The sequence below is a fragment of the Bombus pascuorum genome, chromosome 5, assembly GCF_905332965.1.
Source record: "Bombus pascuorum chromosome 5, iyBomPasc1.1, whole genome shotgun sequence".
NCBI lineage: Eukaryota > Metazoa > Arthropoda > Insecta > Hymenoptera > Apidae > Bombus > Bombus pascuorum.
The window spans coordinates 7,312,747-7,331,420 of record NC_083492.1 but is presented as its reverse complement, the minus strand read 5'-3'; the positions used below and the strand labels follow the sequence as shown (position 1 = coordinate 7,331,420).

General features: G+C 35.1%; 2 protein-coding genes across 14 annotated transcripts in view; one reads left to right on the top strand and one right to left on the bottom strand.

Moving 5' to 3' along the window:
• Positions 1 to 18,674, top strand: part of LOC132907478 (potassium voltage-gated channel protein eag) — a 147,994-nt gene that overhangs the window by 121,816 nt on the left and 7,504 nt on the right. For 6 of the 13 annotated variants that reach the window (XM_060960608.1, XM_060960614.1, XM_060960615.1 and 3 more), the window contains 7 exons: positions 2,375 to 2,674; positions 3,566 to 3,834; positions 6,392 to 6,657; positions 7,377 to 7,662; positions 7,939 to 8,302; positions 15,822 to 15,937; positions 16,953 to 17,069. In XM_060960608.1, the coding sequence (XP_060816591.1) occupies positions 2,375 to 2,674; positions 3,566 to 3,834; positions 6,392 to 6,657; positions 7,377 to 7,662; positions 7,939 to 8,302; positions 15,822 to 15,937; positions 16,953 to 17,069 (1,718 nt within the window). The remainder of the gene's footprint in view (positions 1 to 2,374; positions 2,675 to 3,565; positions 3,835 to 6,391; positions 6,658 to 7,376; positions 7,663 to 7,938; positions 8,303 to 15,821; positions 15,938 to 16,952; positions 17,070 to 18,674) is intronic. The other 7 variants (XM_060960610.1, XM_060960616.1, XM_060960620.1 and 4 more) reach the window with 3 other exon arrangements.
• Positions 9,012 to 11,568, bottom strand: LOC132907492 (MTOR-associated protein MEAK7). The gene is made up of 2 exons (XM_060960652.1): positions 11,264 to 11,568; positions 9,012 to 11,055 (listed from the first exon to the last, which is right to left on the bottom strand). Exon 2 carries the CDS (start codon positions 11,053 to 11,055, stop codon positions 9,724 to 9,726), a length of 1,332 nt encoding a protein of 443 aa, XP_060816635.1. The 5' UTR covers positions 11,264 to 11,568; the 3' UTR covers positions 9,012 to 9,723.

Sequence of the window (18,674 nt, the reverse complement as noted above, 5' to 3'; positions counted from 1 at the left end):
TGATTCCTTAGTAGGAGTTCTATTAAATTAGTTGATCGATCTATCTAATTTATAAGTTTCTCGTTTTCGATGGAAGGCAGACCTTCAGAGTCTTTAACAGATTGTAAATCTTTGTGGAAATCCACATCTTCACGAATAATATTCCATCTGCTTTTTTATTCCTTAATTAATCCTTGTAGTTTACTTAATTATTCTTTAAGTCACTGAACTGTGGATCTTTATGGAAATTCAGATTTTTATGAGCAATATTCCTCTGCTTTTTCATTTGTTAATTGTTCCTTATTCCTTCTAATTTACCTAGTCATTTCTCAAGTCACTGAACTGTGTGGATCTTTGTGGAAATTCACATTTTTATGAGCAATACTCCTCTGCTTTTTCATTTGTTAATTGTTCCTTATTCTTTTTAATTTACCTAGTCATTTCTCAAGTCACTGAACTGTGTGGATCTTTGTGGAAATTCACATTCTTATGAGTAATATTCCCTTTTTCTTTTTTAATCTGTTAATCAATTATTGTAATGTACCTAATTATCTTTTAAGTCACTGAACTGTGGATCTTTATGGAAATTCAGATTTTTATGAGCAATACTCCTCTGATTTTCATTTGTTAATTGTTCCTTATTCTTTTTAATTTACCTAGTCATTTCTCAAGTCACTGAACTGTGTGGATCTTTGTGGAAATTCACATTCTTATGAGTAATATTCCCTTTTTCTTTTTTAATCTGTTAATCAATTATTGTAATGTACCTAATTATCTTTTAAGTCACTGAACTGTGGATCTTTATGGAAATTCAGATTTTTATGAGCAATACTCCTCTGATTTTCATTTGTTAATTGTTCCTTATTCTTTTTAATTTACCTAGTCATTTCTCAAGTCACTGAACTATGTGGATCTTTGTGGAAATTCACATTTTTATGAGCAATACTCCTCTGCTTTTTCATTTGTTAATTGTTCCTTATTCCTTCTAATTTACCTAGTTATTTTTCAAGTCACTGAACTGTGTGGATCTTTGTGGAAACATTCTTATGAGTAATATTCCCTTTTACTTTTTTAATCTGTTAATTAATCCTTGTAATTCACCTAATTATTTTTTAAGTCACTGAACTGTGGATCTTCATGGAAATTCACACTTTCATGAGTAATATTCTCTTTTCTTTTTTAATTTGTTAATTAATCCTTGTAACTTGCCTAATCATTTTTAAAGCAGTCCAACTGTGAATCTTTACAGAAATTCACATTTTTATGAGTAACGTTTCACTCCTTTTCAATCAATCAATTAATTCTTGTAACTTACCTAATAATTTCAAAGTCATTGAGCTGTGTTTCTTTATAGAAATTCATATTCTTATAAATACAAATTAACGTTTGAAGACTATCACAAGGGTTATCATTGACCCTATACATTTTTACATTTTTACTTCTTTCAACTTCCCATAAATGCATAAGCACAGTCATAGTCTTTGTTCAGTGCAATCGACAAAATATTCAAGTTACTGAATATACATTAAAATGATGAAACTCTATACAACAGTTTTAATTGTCAGAGAGTTTGGACTTTGAAATTTGAAATTTTCACAACTAATTGCAAATCTATTAATCAACCCTAGAACAACTAATTAATCAACTCAATCGCATGCAATTCTTTCTGAACTTTTAACTTGGATCATCCTCCATTCTATCCAAACCAGCGAATATAAAAATAAATAAAGTAAATAACAATCACAATAACATTGCATCTGATCATTTTAGCTAAAAAGTCCTGCCACTCTATTTGGTAAGCTATTTTGATTTTGATTTTGATTTTGCCACTCGCACCAACTACCATTCGTATCCGAACGTGTCTGATGAAGATTTACTCGCGTTGGAGATTCGTTCCCGTTTCGAAGAGATTTGCATGGAAATGTTAACTGGTTCGCAGACCATTTGTACGTGTTCGAGATTGCTGGATTATTGTAATCGTCAATATTTAAATGCATGAGCCGTGCTGCGTTTATCGCCTGATTTCAAGCCCCTGAAACGTTTATCACAATTCAAAGCCTGTCTGTAAGCAACAGCAAGAGATAGAGAAAGAAGAGAAATAAAACTCGTTGTTAAATTCACAAGTAAAAGAAGAAGAGAACTATAACTCGAAAATCAAAAGGTAGTAAAATCGATCATTAAATTTTTCGTCAAAATATTCTTTCACTTTCTTTCATTTTTCTGAAACAATCACTTTTAATTAATTAATTAAATTGAAATTAGTTTTGAAAAGTGTACAAATTGCCCGTCAATTTCAATAAAATGGAATAAGTCGTAACATAGTAAAAATATTGGAAAATGTTTTTAGATAAAATTTTAGTCGATGCATAACGCTAATATAATTTTCATTTTTCAGATGATGTCCTTAAGCGGCGACGTGATGCCGCAGTACAGACAAGAGGCACCAAAGACTCCGCCGCACATTTTGTTACATTACTGCGCGTTCAAGGCGATCTGGGACTGGATCATTTTATGTTTGACCTTTTACACAGCCATCATGGTGCCCTACAACGTCGCGTTCAAAAACAAGACCAGCGAGGACGTGTCCCTGCTGGTCGTCGACAGCATCGTCGACGTCATATTCTTCATCGACATTGTCCTCAATTTTCACACCACGTTCGTTGGGCCTGGTGGCGAGGTGGTGTCTGACCCCAAGGTACAAATATCCTCGCAAAACCAAACACCATGAAAAACCGGTTTGGTTTGGCTTGACAATTGATCATTAGCCCAAGGTACATATCTGCAGTTTAACCGCGACTTTTATAGAAAATAGGGTTTCTATAGAGAAAAGTAGAGGTCATGTAAGTACGGAAATGCGTGGAGAACGAATAATTGTACTCCGATCGATAAACGTTACCTTTTAAATGGATAATTCGATATTTGTAGACAAAAGTGCGTTAGCTGTTATAACGTCAAAGGTTTGTTCGTTGATTTCGTTGTGTAAAAGGTCCCTGTGATTCTTCGCCAGATTCTATTATTCATTGTTCTAGCGTAGAATCAACGAAGTGAGAATCCTCCGGTCGCTTTCAGGTTCCATCGTTGCACATGAAAGCTCACATTATCCATTAGCAACATTATTCATTTTTATGTAAAAGTTCGCTTTGAAATTATCTCTCTTCTTGTTCTCTTCTTCCCTGGCAGCTAGCTCTTGAAAAATCTACGGATGCTGAAATACATTGCAACGTTATCTTTAATTTCAAACTATGATATTTCCCAATTCTGAGGAATTTTAAATTGTAGGATTTGCCAAGTTGGAAAAATGTCAAATTTCCGTGTACCGCAATCTATTTTAACAATGTCGTCGTACCAGAGGATAGTTATCGTCGAAGAATTCTTTAGATATTCTCAGGGAATCATCTGGATAAAGTTAAAACTGGGAATCTAGAGCATTGGTGAAAATTATGTCAAGTCATTCTTCCTTACCATTGTTCTCTGTCACCTGGCAAAAATATCTTTTACAACTGTTCTCGCCTCTGTGTACTTCACTTGCTCTCAGAACAACTCCTTATAAGACCTTGTCTAATGTAATTTTCCATTAAAACGACAGGTGATCAGAATGAACTACCTAAAGTCATGGTTCATCATCGACCTACTGAGCTGCCTGCCGTACGACGTGTTCAACGCGTTCGACCACGACGAGGACGGCATAGGGAGCCTGTTTTCAGCTCTCAAGGTGGTCAGATTGCTTCGTCTTGGTCGAGTGGTTCGGAAACTAGACCGGTATCTGGAGTATGGAGCCGCGATGCTCATTCTACTGCTCTGTTTCTACATGTTGGTTGCTCACTGGCTGGCCTGTGTCTGGTACGTCACTTTAAGGTGATTTTACCCTGCCCACACACAAAAAGGTAACACGGCTGCGGCAGGATTGACGGCTAAATCAAACCTTAGACGCCCGTATTCCCCCCCCCCCCCCCGATTTTCTCAACCTAACATTTTCCATCAAGTGCTACCTAGACACAAATAGAGATATACATACATAGACATACACACATATACAGAACATGTACACGTGCACACAGGATATGCCGTGCCGCTTTTACAAAACAGCATGGCACTCTCGTTCCATTGGGAATTGTGCAAAAGATATCATAATCTTGATCTACTTTTATTTTGTCTAAAACATGGAACATTCCCAAAAGGAATCAGTTCGCCATGGCTTCTAGAATAGTAGCTGGGTCATCCTGAACATTTGTGTTAGAAGAATATATTTTCTCTAACATTTAATATACTTTTATTTATTTATTTATTTATTTTTTAGTAATCTTCGTTATGTTCTGTGCAATTTATTTCAACGTGATATACAAGATGCATCCGAGGAGAGTTTCAAGACTATAATTACTTCAAAGAGCACTTAAAGACTATGTGAAGATCATCCAAAGATATCAAGATAGTATTAGAATAGAAGATATTCATTGAAGATCGACAAGATAATTTGAATTTGATATTACAGCCTTTATCCTAATGTTTAAAATGTATCAAAAATAGTAGCGTTAATATTAGTAAATGAAGATACTGAATTTCAAGACACAAATACTTTTGTTCTAAAAGCTTATATTATTCAGAAGTATTATAGTATTGGTATTGGTAAACGAAGATACTGAATTACAGGACAGAAGTATTTTTGTTCTAAAAGCTTATATTATTCAGAAGTATTATAGTACTGGTATTGGTAAACGAAGATACTGAATTTCAAGACAGAAGTACTTTTATGCTAAAAGCTTGTATTATTCAAAAATAATGAAAAGGTTCAGGATGACCCGATATCTGCGATATGCAGCGAATACAGGGCAGAGATCGATCAGCCACGCAATCGAAAAAGAAAAAGAACGCGAAGAAACGTCGCATTAAAACTGCTGCTGCCTAGTTCCTTCACCTCGCTTCTTAATTATTTTCGCTTCTTCCCCGCTCGAAGCGGCATAAACGAAGTAGCGCTTCAAACTAACGTTGCCTTCTCTTTGAAGATGACGAGGAAAGAAGAGAAAGAGAGAAAGAGAGAGAGAAAGAGAGTATGAAAGAGCGAGTGAAAGAGAAAGAGAGTACAGAAGAGAAAAATATGGAGAAAAAAGGAGGCTTGTTCTCGAGTGCAAGAGAATAAAGTCGACGACGATGCTAACCTTCCGCTCGTTTCCTCGACAAAGAGCCTCCGTGTCCTTTAGACGTTCTCCATCGTCGAATCGACGATCACGGGAAACCACGAACGTAACAGGAGCTCTTTCGCTCGAAACGCTATTATCTTCTGTTGGCGAACCGTCCTCGTTTCCAAAAGAAGCTTCGAGTGTTTGACCGTGATCCTTCTTGCCAGATATTTTTTCGTTCCAAAGAATAGCCAAAAGAGAAAAAAAGAGAGACAGGAAGCAGAGAAAGAAAAGTGGAAGAACAGTTACGAAATGGAAGCAAGGATAACGGTCAAGACCAAAGAGGAACGTGGAGAGAGAACGCTTTTCAACACGAAACTTAGCCAACCAAAAAGCATGCGTGCTTCTTTCACGCGTCCTCAGAGAACCCTATTCGTCTTTTATTTGTACAGGGTATTTCCAATTTTTCTGAGAAAATTGCAACGGTATAATGGGTTAAATGATAGAAACGTTAATTGAAGAAAATAGTTACATATTACTAGTTAAAATACTTTATCTCATATTTTTCATTTTTCAAGGTAGTATTGAGATACTTGTAGATCCCTGTGTGTCTTACTTAGCGAGTAAAACTGTACTGTACAGGCTGTATCATAAAATAATGAGCAAATATTTTGAATATTTATTCTTATTAATTGTCATATAATTTTGATTTAATATATGTTAAAAATGATATTATTTATTATAGTATTTTGAGTAAGTGACAACAATAAATCTTCAATTTTCTTCACTTTTAACTATGGAAAATGTTATATATGAAGTTGTGCTGTAAATCTTTTACTACTATTTTGAAAATATGCTTATGCTGTTGTAGAAGATTTAGAGATAGGACAATGCAGAGGATGGGTGTAATGTGTTAAAAATGTATGAAATACTTAAAGTATTGCTTATAGTATTATATCTACTAGAGGATACAAATTTCTATCCAAGTTTTATTCCCTTAATTGTTCCTTCGCGAAAATATAAATTCACAACTACATTTGTGCCTCCTATTTTTTTCTTGAATCATCGAATGCTAATTATGTATTAGGATAATACAAGATTGACATATCCGTAGAAAGTGTAGTTGGATTAATTTGCCTTCTGAGAGGCTCATTTGTAAATCCTGTCTCAGCAATTTATCCAGGAAGATTGAAAACACTCTGTATATTTCTATTATATTTTATAGCGTGTATTAGAGAATGTAAAATGGTAGAATGATGAATATGACGAGAATAATAAGAAGGGTTGTTGGGTTAAAGGTACTCGATAGGAAGGTCGGACGCGGACAACGGAGTCCAGTATTCCTGGCTGTGGAAGCTGGCGAACGTCACCCAGTCACCGTACAGCTATCTGTGGACCAATACCAGCACCGCACCGGAACTAATCGCAGGACCGTCCAGGAGAACTATGTACGTCACCGCATTGTACTTCACGATGACCTGCATGACCTCCGTGGGCTTTGGCAACGTCGCCGCTGAGACCGACAACGAGAAGATTTTTACCATCTGCATGATGATCATTGCCGGTATGATTCTTTAATTTTTTCTTTTTATGAAGTTCCTCTAATGAAGTTTGCGATACTACCTTTACTAAAATCAGATTATCTTTTTAAGGTATCCAATTGGTAATGAAATTTTTGTATCCTCAAGAGCGAATGTTGAGATTGTAAAATTGATTGTATTACTGAACTGCGGATGTTTATGCATATTGATAATTTTATGAACATCACTTAAGAAATCTAAATGGAGATTTCTTTTACTTACTAAATATTATATAAGGAATGTTAGATATTTTGGATAGTTCACGTATTTTTGCCTTTTTACCTGTGTGCCTTCTTAATTTTAAATGCCTTCGAGTTTCTCATAAATGCATCAGTATTCCAGACTTTTAGAGGAAGGATATTGTGGAAAATTTAATTCCACGAATTTTCACGAGTTTGCACAGGGTGTATCGGTTTTAATTTGGAATACCTACATCGTGCGGTTCTCTTACAAATAGTTTTAGACGTAATATCCGTTTTAACATACTTATCTCTCAGGTCACGACAAACACGAATTTCCAACTACTCTCTACTGGACTAGTTTCTGAACTTTCGAGCACCTTGCAATTTTATTTGAAACTCAAAGAGTTTAAATCGGTGTCTTCCTGACTCACAATCAGGCGTTATTATTTTAGCTAATTTATCATTATCAAATTCTATTTGAATTGATCTGTAAATCTGTAAAATTGTTCCATTGTTTGCAGCCTTGTTGTACGCCACGATCTTCGGTCACGTGACTACGATCATCCAACAGATGACATCAGCCACGGCCAAATATCACGACATGCTGAACAACGTGAGAGAGTTCATGAAGCTACACGAGGTGCCGAAGGCGCTTAGCGAACGCGTGATGGATTACGTGGTGAGCACCTGGGCGATGACGAAGGGCCTAGACACCGACAAGGTACTTAACTATTGCCCCAAGGATATGAAGGCGGATATCTGCGTTCATCTGAACAGGAAGGTCTTCAACGAACACCCTGCATTTAGGCAAGCTTCGTCACTCTTCTTAGATTTTAGTGCATTCTTACATAGAGATGTCCTTATGTAGCGCGTATAATCTAACAAAATTTTTCCTGCAATTTACAATTAATTATATACCTGTCTCGACTTGTAAAAGTAAGCCATTCGTTTTTGAGAAATTGTACAGTACTCGTGTATCTTCTATCGATATGTCTTGACTTTTGCAATCCTTATATCATGACTTGTAATTATAATGACTTGTAATTAATATGTACAATTATATTTATACACTTTTGTCTTTAGATTGGCCTCCGATGGCTGCCTCCGTGCTCTGGCCATGCATTTCACGATGTCCCACAGCGCACCAGGCGATCTATTGTATCACACAGGCGAGTCTATCGATTCGTTGTGCTTCATCGTGACCGGAAGTCTCGAGGTGATCCAGGATGACGAGGTTGTGGCGATCCTCGGCAAGGGTGACGTGTTCGGCGACAGCTTTTGGACAAACCCGTCCGTAGGACAAAGCGCTGCCAATGTTCGAGCTCTTACTTACTGTGATCTCCACACGATCAAGAGGGATCGGTTGCTGGAGGTGTTGGATTTTTATCAGGCTTTCGCCAACTCTTTTGCCAGGAATCTCGTTCTGACCTACAACCTTAGCCATCGGGTGAGTGTTTCTTAAATTTTGCTTTGTTTTATTGATTATTTCAGACATACTCCATTTACAGACTAAGTGCTGCTGTTTGTTTATTTTAGATGTTAAATTCGTTTAAAATTTTAAATATCTTTCCATACTGTTTTAAATAATTTCTTTACAGAATTTGAAATTTTCCTGAGTTTATAAATTGCCAATTTGAAGCATTGATGATATCATAAGTTGCCAGTTTGGAATTTTGGTCCTCTTTCTCTCAAAAATTTCTTATTTTAATTTTTGATGGCTTAGAGTTTAACTTCGATTATTTTAAGGATCATTAATTTTTTATTTTGGGGATTTCAAAGTCAATAAATGGAATTAGTGATTCCAAAAATCACGAATTGGAAATTTCAGTGAGGTAAAATATTACTAATTTCAAATATAGGCAAGTTGCCTATTTGAAAAATGGCCAAAATTTTAAATCTCGGTAATTTTTTAATAATCGCTAGTTAAAAATTTTGATTTTAAAAATCACTAAGTTGAAGTTCTGAGTGTCTTCAAAATAGTTAATTTGAAATTCTATCTTCGAAGATTGCTATTTTGAAATTACTAAAAACGTTTAATTAGGAATTGTGACGAATTAAAAAATTTGTCAAATTGAAATAGTAGATGATTAAAAAAAATTCAAATTGATTTGCAATAAAGAAAGGCAAAGAGTGAAGGGTAAAGAAAAGATTTGAAATCTCGAGGTTTTAATTCTTTATTGAACTCTTAGCATTATACTGAACAGCAGTGCAATGTTTGCTCTTTGGCTTTGTTCTCTCAACAGAACAGAGGGAACATTGACCGCCAGCCGACTCATATACGAATAACACACACAGTCTTATGTAACAATAGTAATGAATATGTGTTGTACAAGTTTCTCCTCGTCGATAGACTTTATTCAGCGTATCAAGAAGTCCGATTAAAAATGATTGATGACTCACCAGGCACTAGATAATAGGCATTCGAAAAACACAGCAACTCGTACGGTATAATATTTTTTTTTTCATTTCTTTTTTCTCTGTATATATATATATATATATTTGTTTTAATATTGCTCCATCGATGGTAGAGTCAATTTGAAATGACGTTAGTACGAGAGACCAGGCCGTTACAGGGACATGAAATTTTTTTCAAAAAGATCAGTTAGCAAACAACCAGAAGAAAATGCTTGAAGAACGCGATTGTTGATCATCTTTTTTAATAACTATTAATATTATTCTGTTGAAACAATTCCACAAAAACTAGAGAATCATCTTTTTTTCTATTTTCTCATTTACAGGTATTGCATTATACAATGACCTCCTTTTGTTTCTACAAAGCTGATACAGTTTTGAATAGCCTGATATGTTTTCCTTTTTTCCTTTTTTCCTCTTTTCCATACTATCTCAGACAAACGTCTAATATCACAATTACTCCTTCTTTTCTCTCAATCCGTCACTGTACATCTTGCGACCAGACATCTCTAATATGACTCTTGAGGTAGAATCTTGATCCAAAACTGACCTTGCATCTTGTTCTTCTTCTTCAACTGCTGGAATAGGACCGACGCCCCAAACTTCACAGTGTTTAATCCTGAAATTCTCTTTGCCACTGAGTTGCACATAATTCTGGAAGGTTGTGCAGGACAAGCTTGATTTTCCAGTTCCATATTCACAGTCCAGCCATAAGCCTGGATAATTCAACTGTCCTCCCATGAGCAGCCCATTAGGCATAGTTTGTTGATGAAGATTTAAGTACTGGAAATGGTTGTTGTAACCAGTGGAAGGAAATGTAAGTATATCTGGTTCGAGCTTAAATAAGAAGGAAGATTGGTTTCCAATGAAATTCGGTCCAAGTCTCCAACTATCAGAGGCAAAACCTCCAAATACGTGGTCATCGGTGTCCTGAAGAATTAAAATAGTCGATCCTTGCATAGTGATTCTTCCAAGCATAGTGGAAAATGATTCTCCATGCACCTGACTGGAAAATAAAAATCTCCATTCGTTGCGAAGCTCGTGAGGCAAACTGAGATTTAAGAACAGAACATCACCCAATCCCAGAATGCTTGGAAAATGTGGTATGTTCTCCAAACCCTTGCAACCTGGCAAGAGGTTTAAATCGTTTATTCTACTGCTTGCATTCTTGTCTCCTTTTTTCTGAGAAACCAAGAAAAGGCACTGAAAAACGTGCGATTGTATGATATTGAAAGTGGTTGTTGTAGAGAACCAGTTCTCTACTTGTTCGGTGGTTAGTGTCTCACCATGTTTGACTAGATCTACGCACAAACTTCTGGATCTCATCCCTATTCTCCTAGTGTTTACTGTGCAGCCAATGCTGCTCCATGTTAAGTAGTGTGCATTTCCAGAGTTTTTTTGCAGTCTCAAGTAGGAATTAATGGTGGCTTGAAGATATTGAAGGAACGTTGCAGTGGGTATTTCATGTTTCTGCTCCTCTTCCGAGAAGCCATTAAAAATCAGGCTAGTCCTCTCCTCCGGACTTCCACGTATGGCAAACACATACAATCTCCCAAAATTCTCTCCGTTTATGGCAGACACTCTCTTTCCTGGTTCATGACAGAGGAACCTTACTACAAATTGCAGTAGTACATCATCCAAATGACTGGACCAGTGTTTGAATATATCTTCGCGTTTTATAGAGCCTGAACTCCGGGACATGGACTTGAACAGATTCTCCACCAAGGTCAGCTCCTCCGCGGAGAGGATATTCGCGGATGAAGCGGAACGGCTCGAACCATGACCCATCTGAAACAAATCGATTACTTTCAGAAAGATCGTTCCATACAACTGTCAAAAAATAAAGAAAACATTCTTGTGTAAACATATGACTATCAAACAATCGATCTACTTTGCATATTTTACAATTCATTGCTATTTACGATAATATAAGCCGTTAGATTTAGAAATCATTGGTAATCGTAAGAAATTTGAGAAAAGATAAGGATTTACAAACCTTTCGAACGCGAGGAGTACTTTCCACATCAATCCATATACCTCAGTTTTTCCAGTGAAAACTTCGATTCGACACGAATCACGGTAAGAGAAGTACGCAAGTACGCGTACTTTCTTTCAGAATGACCCACCAAGCATCTGAAACGAAGTTCCGAAACAGAACTCGTGCGGTCCGGGAGCTTCCCCGAGCCGACACAATAAATAAAATATTTTGAGGTTAGTCGCAAGTGCAAGTAACCTGCTACTAGTGCGCTCACGGTGCGCCTATCGACTGCTCTACTCGCGCATGTGCAGAGTAAAGTCAAACGAAACCTCCCACCCTTAACCTGTAACTTTCTATCCGGAAAAAAGGAAATAGCAGGGGAGCGTCGCTTTCCCGGCGTTAGAAACTGGATTACCTGAAAAAATTCAATTACCCGAGTTATCTACGTTTTATTCCAGTAAAGGAATATTAAAACATAGAGAGTTATTACATACTGAAATTACCTACGTTGATTTCGTTTCTTAATAAGCTTAACGAACGAAGATCATCTCACATCTCCGGAAACGTTAGTCGTGTTCAAAGAATCTGAGAATCGAAGCATCCTTGTAGAAAACACTGTAAGTGCTAAAAATCAAATTTCTTCAAGAGAAAGAGAAAAAGTTAGCTGACTTTAGTATTTCGAAATTTCATTTATTTATAGATAGAAATATACATTTACAGAAGCCAAACTAACCAGCTCCAATTTTTATTAATTTCTTCAGTTTGTTATACGAATAATATCTGATTCTCATACTTCTGTCAGTTTACTTATCGCAAGAAAATCACGCGCGAATAGTGATAAATCTCAAGGTAAATTTCAAAAACGGCGTTTTTAATATCGTCACTTTCCTGTACTTTCCAATTGATGGAGTTGATTAATGTGACTTCTGAGCCGCTCAATCCTAACAGATGTATTAAAAGATCTTATTTTTTACATTTATTCACCATCATTCATGAAAAAGAAAATTATACTTGTAGAGAACTCTGTATTTACCACCATTTAGTTGTAAAGAAAACTAAATATGCCATTCATTTTTAAATTTACAAATCCTATAAGTATAGTAAATTAAAAATATATTTATTTAATACATTCTTTTCATTTCCGAGTAGGATGCATTACAAAAGTGTATTTTAAAATATTCCAAGTGATATTTGATGTACACATATTTTAACATCGTTTGAATTAGCACTTAAGTGTTCTCTACTCGTTCGTAGTACTTATTAGCATTACTGTTAACTGCAATATTTGAAAAGTAAGGTTATTTCAGTGAAATGAATTCGTCAAATTTGTTTATAAACAATTTTTAAGCGATTTATATTTGAAAACAGATTAATTATCATAATTCAGTAGTATGTGTGTATTATTTTATTCCTGCAAGTTATTTTGTTATTTATTTTATTGATATTTATATAATATATCGCTACTGACTCAAATAACCCTACCATAAGGTTATTCGTAGCATTTTCTCGTTTTTCATAGTTTTCTTATTGGACCTAAAGTAAGTATATACATGACATTCTTTCGTTATTATAGTGAAGATTAATGGTGTTTCTTAATATACAAATTTGATTACTCTGTGTAGAGATTGACTTACTATACTGCAGTACGTATTCCCATTGGCAAGTAAAACATTTTTTAATAGAAAAGAGGCAAAAATTTTTAAATTTTGACACTTGTGTTTTGTATAAGGATGCTTCGATTATTTCGATAGTTTTATATATATGATGTGGAAGCGTAAGGACGATTATTAACACTCGAATAATGGTCACCTACATAGCAAGGGGTGTAAAAAAGCCGATAAAGGGTCCAACGCGTTCTAGACCATTAATAATAGCAAAGGAGCGACTCGAGAGCATAAATAATTGTTCCGGGCCCCATAAATAATCGCTCGTCGTTCCAACTGCGCCGTGTCGTTCATCCTGATTAATTACGCCGAGCATACTGCGTTCCATAACGAATTCCATATTCTGCAAATGTTGCAGAAAATGCAAGAAAATACAAGATGTAAGAAAATATTAGAAAGTATAAGATAATTCGCAAGCTAATTGATACACACTGGATCATGAATGTATTTGAACACTTACCATGAGAAACATTTATGTCCATATTGTATATACTATACATATATCTTGAGATTTCATTATTATTATTATAATGAGATACAAATATCATATTAATAAAATTTCAAACCAATCTGAAATTGTATACATTTGATTACATAAAACCGATTATATATGGACATATTAAGATATTTATATGTTATGTAAAACATTTTGAAATTTCAATAACGCAATAATGAGATAGCACTCTCGTGATTATATTGATACAATTTCAAGACAATCTAAACTTGTATATCTTGTACGTACAGTAGCGGACAAAAGTTTAAGACGATGATTTGTAAACCGGATTACAAACATCTTATACGCATATTGTTCTTCTATTCGGTTTGTCTCTTTGGAATAACGTAGCTGTATGTTTGACCTTCGTAACCTCAGACAGTCAGTTGTTAAATACAAACAATGTAGGAGTTACAACAGTTAGTTACCGCCTAGCACTTGGAAACAGTGGACATTAGTTTAAGACGATCTGTGTAAAACGTGAGTACGAGTACAGTTTTTGAACATTTTGATTCTGGAATGTCAAAATCATTGTTTAGTGTACCTTTTATTGCTTAAAATTCATTTAGGTAGGAACAGACTATGGGTAAATCAAAGAATTTACTTGAAAACGAAAGGGAACAAATCGTAAGGCTGCGAAAGCAAAGTAAAACCTTCACCGAAATAGCAAATATAGTGAACAGGTCAGAAACAGCTTGTAAACAAGCTTGGTATAAATGTTTAAAGACAGGCATGTATTGCGATCAACCGAAAAACGGAAGACCACGGAAAACAACACCGAAAATGGATCGCCGGATTCATCGATTGAGCGAAAAGGATCGTTTTCGTAGTGCAAATAATATTGCTGCGGAGATAAACTATGAAAACGATACACAAATTAGTGCTAGAACTGTTAGGAGAAGATTAGAAGACTTTAACTTAAGAGGACGAAAACCCCAAAAGAAACCACTGCTGAGTTCTAGGAATCGAAAAAGACGACTTGCATTTGCTAAAGCTCATAAGCATTGGACAAGTGAAGATTGGCAAAAGGTATTGTTTTCTGACGAATCGAAATTCAATCGCGTCTGTTCTGACGGGATACGGTACGTTAGACGTCGAATTGGCGAAAGTTTGAAAACACAGTGCGTTTTAAAAACTCTTAAACATGGTGGTGGCAACGTTATGGTGTGGGCGTGTTTTTCTCGAAGCGGCCCTGGTCCGATATGTCGTATCAATGGAATTATGGACCGTTTTCAATACAAGGACATACTCAAGAACACAATGTTACCTTTTGCACGCAACAATATGAGTGATGATTTTATTTTTCAAAATGATAATGATCCGAAGCACACGGCTCGGGTTGTGAAACAGTTTTTTCAAGAAGAAAATATCACCGTGCTGCCGTGGCCGTCGCAATCACCAGACATTAACCCAATCGAGAATTTGTGAAGCATCATAAAAAAGACAGTACAAGGTTATAAACCGAAAAATTTAAATGAACTTTACTCTACGATTGAAACAGCCTGGAATAATATTACGGTAGATTAATATAAAAAATTAATAGATTCTATGCCAAGAAGATGTACCGAAGGGATAAGAAATAACGGATATTGAACAAAATATTGAATTTAAACAAAAATTGTGTATATTTTTTAACCAAAAATTAATATTTTTTGTATAGTCTTAAACTTTTGACCGACGAAATATTATACAGATTTCGTTCCTTTTTTATAACTTAGCTATTGAGCAAAATATCAAAATGAAATTTTTTTTCTAAGTGTACAAACAAATGTACAATTAGTTAATACCAAAAGTAGAACACCGTATTTATATTTTTTATGGAAAGTAAATCAATTATTTATTTCTTCCATTTCGTCTTAAACTTTTGTCCGCTACTGTATTACATAAAACGGATTATATACTGCACGTGTTATTAAAAACATTTTGAGGTTATATAATCATCGTAATGAGACAAGACTGTTGCGATTGTATTTGTCAAATCTGCAATCAATCTGAAAATGTATGTAAAAGTTAATTAATAAAAAAAGGTATTTGTTGCGGACATATATTTAGTAAAAAGAAACTTGCATATAATATGAATAATATATTAACAATAGTCTTAAACATACAATTAGTACCAAAGACCGTTTCACCGTTATATTGTAATTTATTAATATAGCAAATAATCGATTGTTTAAATACTTTTGTGACTCCTGCAGAATATGTATTTCTATCAAATATTTTTTTAATTTTCTGCATATATTTTCAGATTCGTCTTAAACTTTACCAATACAGTCGTAATAGTCGAGTCTGGAATTTTCAAATGTTTCGTATAACACACATAATATGTTCCATGAATGTTGAAATACTTTCGTGAGCTTGTGTACTTGTTATTATGCTTATTTAAGCGCGTAAAATGGAATCAAATCGTTTTGTGCAGCTGATCTTCCGGAAGGTAGCGGATGTCCGTCGAGAAAAGGAGCTGGCTGAGAGGAGGAAAAACGAGCCGCAGTTAGATCAAGCTCAGGATCACCTGGTGCGCAAAATTTTCTCGAGGTAGGGACAGATTTGTTGCCTGTCAAGCTCGAATGGATAACATCCGATCCATTCTATTTAAATAACTAACGCCTCTCTTAGTGTTCTCTCTCTCATTCTCCAATGAAAAAATCAAATTTTATATTAGTAAAAAAATATCTTTTTTTTCTTTACTTAGAAAAAAATCTTTTTTAATTTACAGGTTTCGTTGTAATTTTTTTGTTGTCGAATGAAGAAGCATTGCGAGAGGTTACGATGTTACAATTAGAATTAATTTTGGTGGATACGAATTCGTTCGTAAATAAATCAACGCATCAACCATATGGACTTAGAAACTTACGTCTGACTATGGAGTTCTATTACTACTTAAAGCATATCTTAACGAACGTTTAAACTGACCTTCTTTAAACTGGATAGTTATTAAGGCAGCTTATTTAAAAAACGAATACGTATTCACGAGATAATTAACGTGCAGCCTCGATTCTCTGTGATCACGTGAAAGGCCGTGCAGAGTGGACAGCTGATCTGTATTCGCAAATCCAACAGGCTGACGAATATATGTATCTTTTTTTTAAAGCGCAATCTCGCTGGGAATATCGAATGAGAGAACAAGGAGCGAGAATGGGATCGTGTGAACGATATTTTCCCTCTTATACGTGTGTATTTCAAGCCTTATAAGATTCATCGCTCAAAAATCAAACACAGAAAAGAGCATAAAGAACAAGAAAGTCCAAAAATCTATGAAATACACGCGCATAATGATACGAGAAGAAACATTCGGGCGCCAATTACAGACTACTGAATCAATAATACTCTTAACTAACATTACAAAAAGCGAAAGCACGAGCGTGAAAGGGCGTGTGCGAGAGGGAGGGAGAGAAAGAGATTATGTTAGCACACGTGATTGATGATTATATCAATGCAAAGAATATAAGAAAAAAAAAAAAGTAAAAAATTAGAAAATTTTCGTATCGTATGCTGTGGTAAATTATTGTTGATTGTTGATCGTTGCTTGGCTGGCCTGTTGTCCGTAAAGGTTCAAGACCGACGGGGATGCCCAGATCGGCGTGAGCAGGGCCGCAAATGGACGGTCCCAGCAGGATTCCGACGAGGAGCTCACCGTGAACGTCCTGCCGCCCTGGCCCAGTTTTAGGCAATTTCATTTCTTACGTATTTATTTATCTTTCTTCATTCTTTTTATTGCCATCTTTGCTACTTCTTACGTACACTCTTATATTATTGATTATTATTACTCTATATTTATATTGATTCGATTAATTATTCTTCTCATTATGATTATATTTAACCATCGTTATTATGATTGTATATCGTTATATATATACACACACATATATATATATATATATATAATTATTATTATTGTTCTCAACTGTGATTTTTCTCTACATACATATTATATATACATGTATATATGTATATATACATATGTACATACATCTATCCCTAGATATATTTATATTTTTAGAAATGAAGATCACACACACAAGGGAAAAACATGATAACTATAGTTTTTGGTAGTTTCTGGATTTTAATGTCATTTTATGTGACTCAAGCAGAAAAATTTCTCATATGACTGGAAATAGAAATAACCTGGTAAGTTAAAGGAGCACGTCTTTTAAAACTGGCTAATTAATCTAAAAGTTAAATTAAAAAAAAAATGAGGCTAAAATTAAATTAAACACAAAAATCATATTTTAGAAATTATAAAGAGCATAATAATAGCACATATCACAGATTTTTAAAGCTGTTTCCCTGTGAAAGTGTATAATATAGAGTTAATCAAAATAACTAATATATGTAAAAATATTTAATTATCGTGTTCTTCCCCTGTAGTCGTCAACTATACGACTATAACTATCGTTACTATATATATGTATATATACATACTTATACGGGTCGATTTTGTACATGTATACCTGCCTAAATTATTTATATATCACGGATGAGCAATTGTTGAGAGAGCGTGAACGTTTTTTACGTGGAGATTCGAGAAACAGAAAACTTTTTTTTAGATCGACACGATCCACCTCGGGACGAGCGGCTTACCGGCAACGATGGACCGTGCAGAATTTTTCTATATTCCGATCGCGTGTATTTACACGTAACCGTGAAACCAAAAAAACACGTCGAACAAAAAAAAAAAGAAAAAAGAAATTCGTATCTAAAAGAAAATTGAATCGAACGAATGCGACCCGCGAAACCGATCTTTTTTTACTTGCTATTCTTCTACTTCTTCTTCTTCTTCTTCTTTTTCTTCTTCCTTCTTCTTATTCTTCTTCCTCTTCTGGTCGTGTCGTACCGATTTTATGCAATTCGCGCGAACGTCTCATCCGGGGGCGACCGATACGCATTTTTCTCGAGAAAAAGGTTTCGAAGGGTATCACGGATGTGCAATCGCTGTACACACGCTTGAAAGAGAAACTGATATGTATTCTCACTCAGCACGTCTACGAAGTAACCTGGGTAAATCGAATTCCCGTGTCTTTTAACCGGAACCCTTTTATGCCATCTTTTTACCATGTATCTTTTTCCATTTATTATTTTTCAAACATTCTTTTATTTATATTGTGCAGGATGTCAAAAGACCGGGCGATTTTACATAGTGTGAGCCTAGATATTGAGACAGTGAAGAGGGCTCCTGTGCAAAAATATCATTCGAGGATTATTTTTCAAGTTAGGAACAATTTGGTTTTACGTTGGTAATGCATGGATTACTGTGTAGATCATATATTTGTCG

Coding starts and splice junctions, on each gene's coding strand:
- LOC132907492 (XM_060960652.1), bottom strand. CDS start 11,055: ATGGGTCATGGTTCGAGCCGTTCCGCTTCATCCGCGAATATCCTCTCC.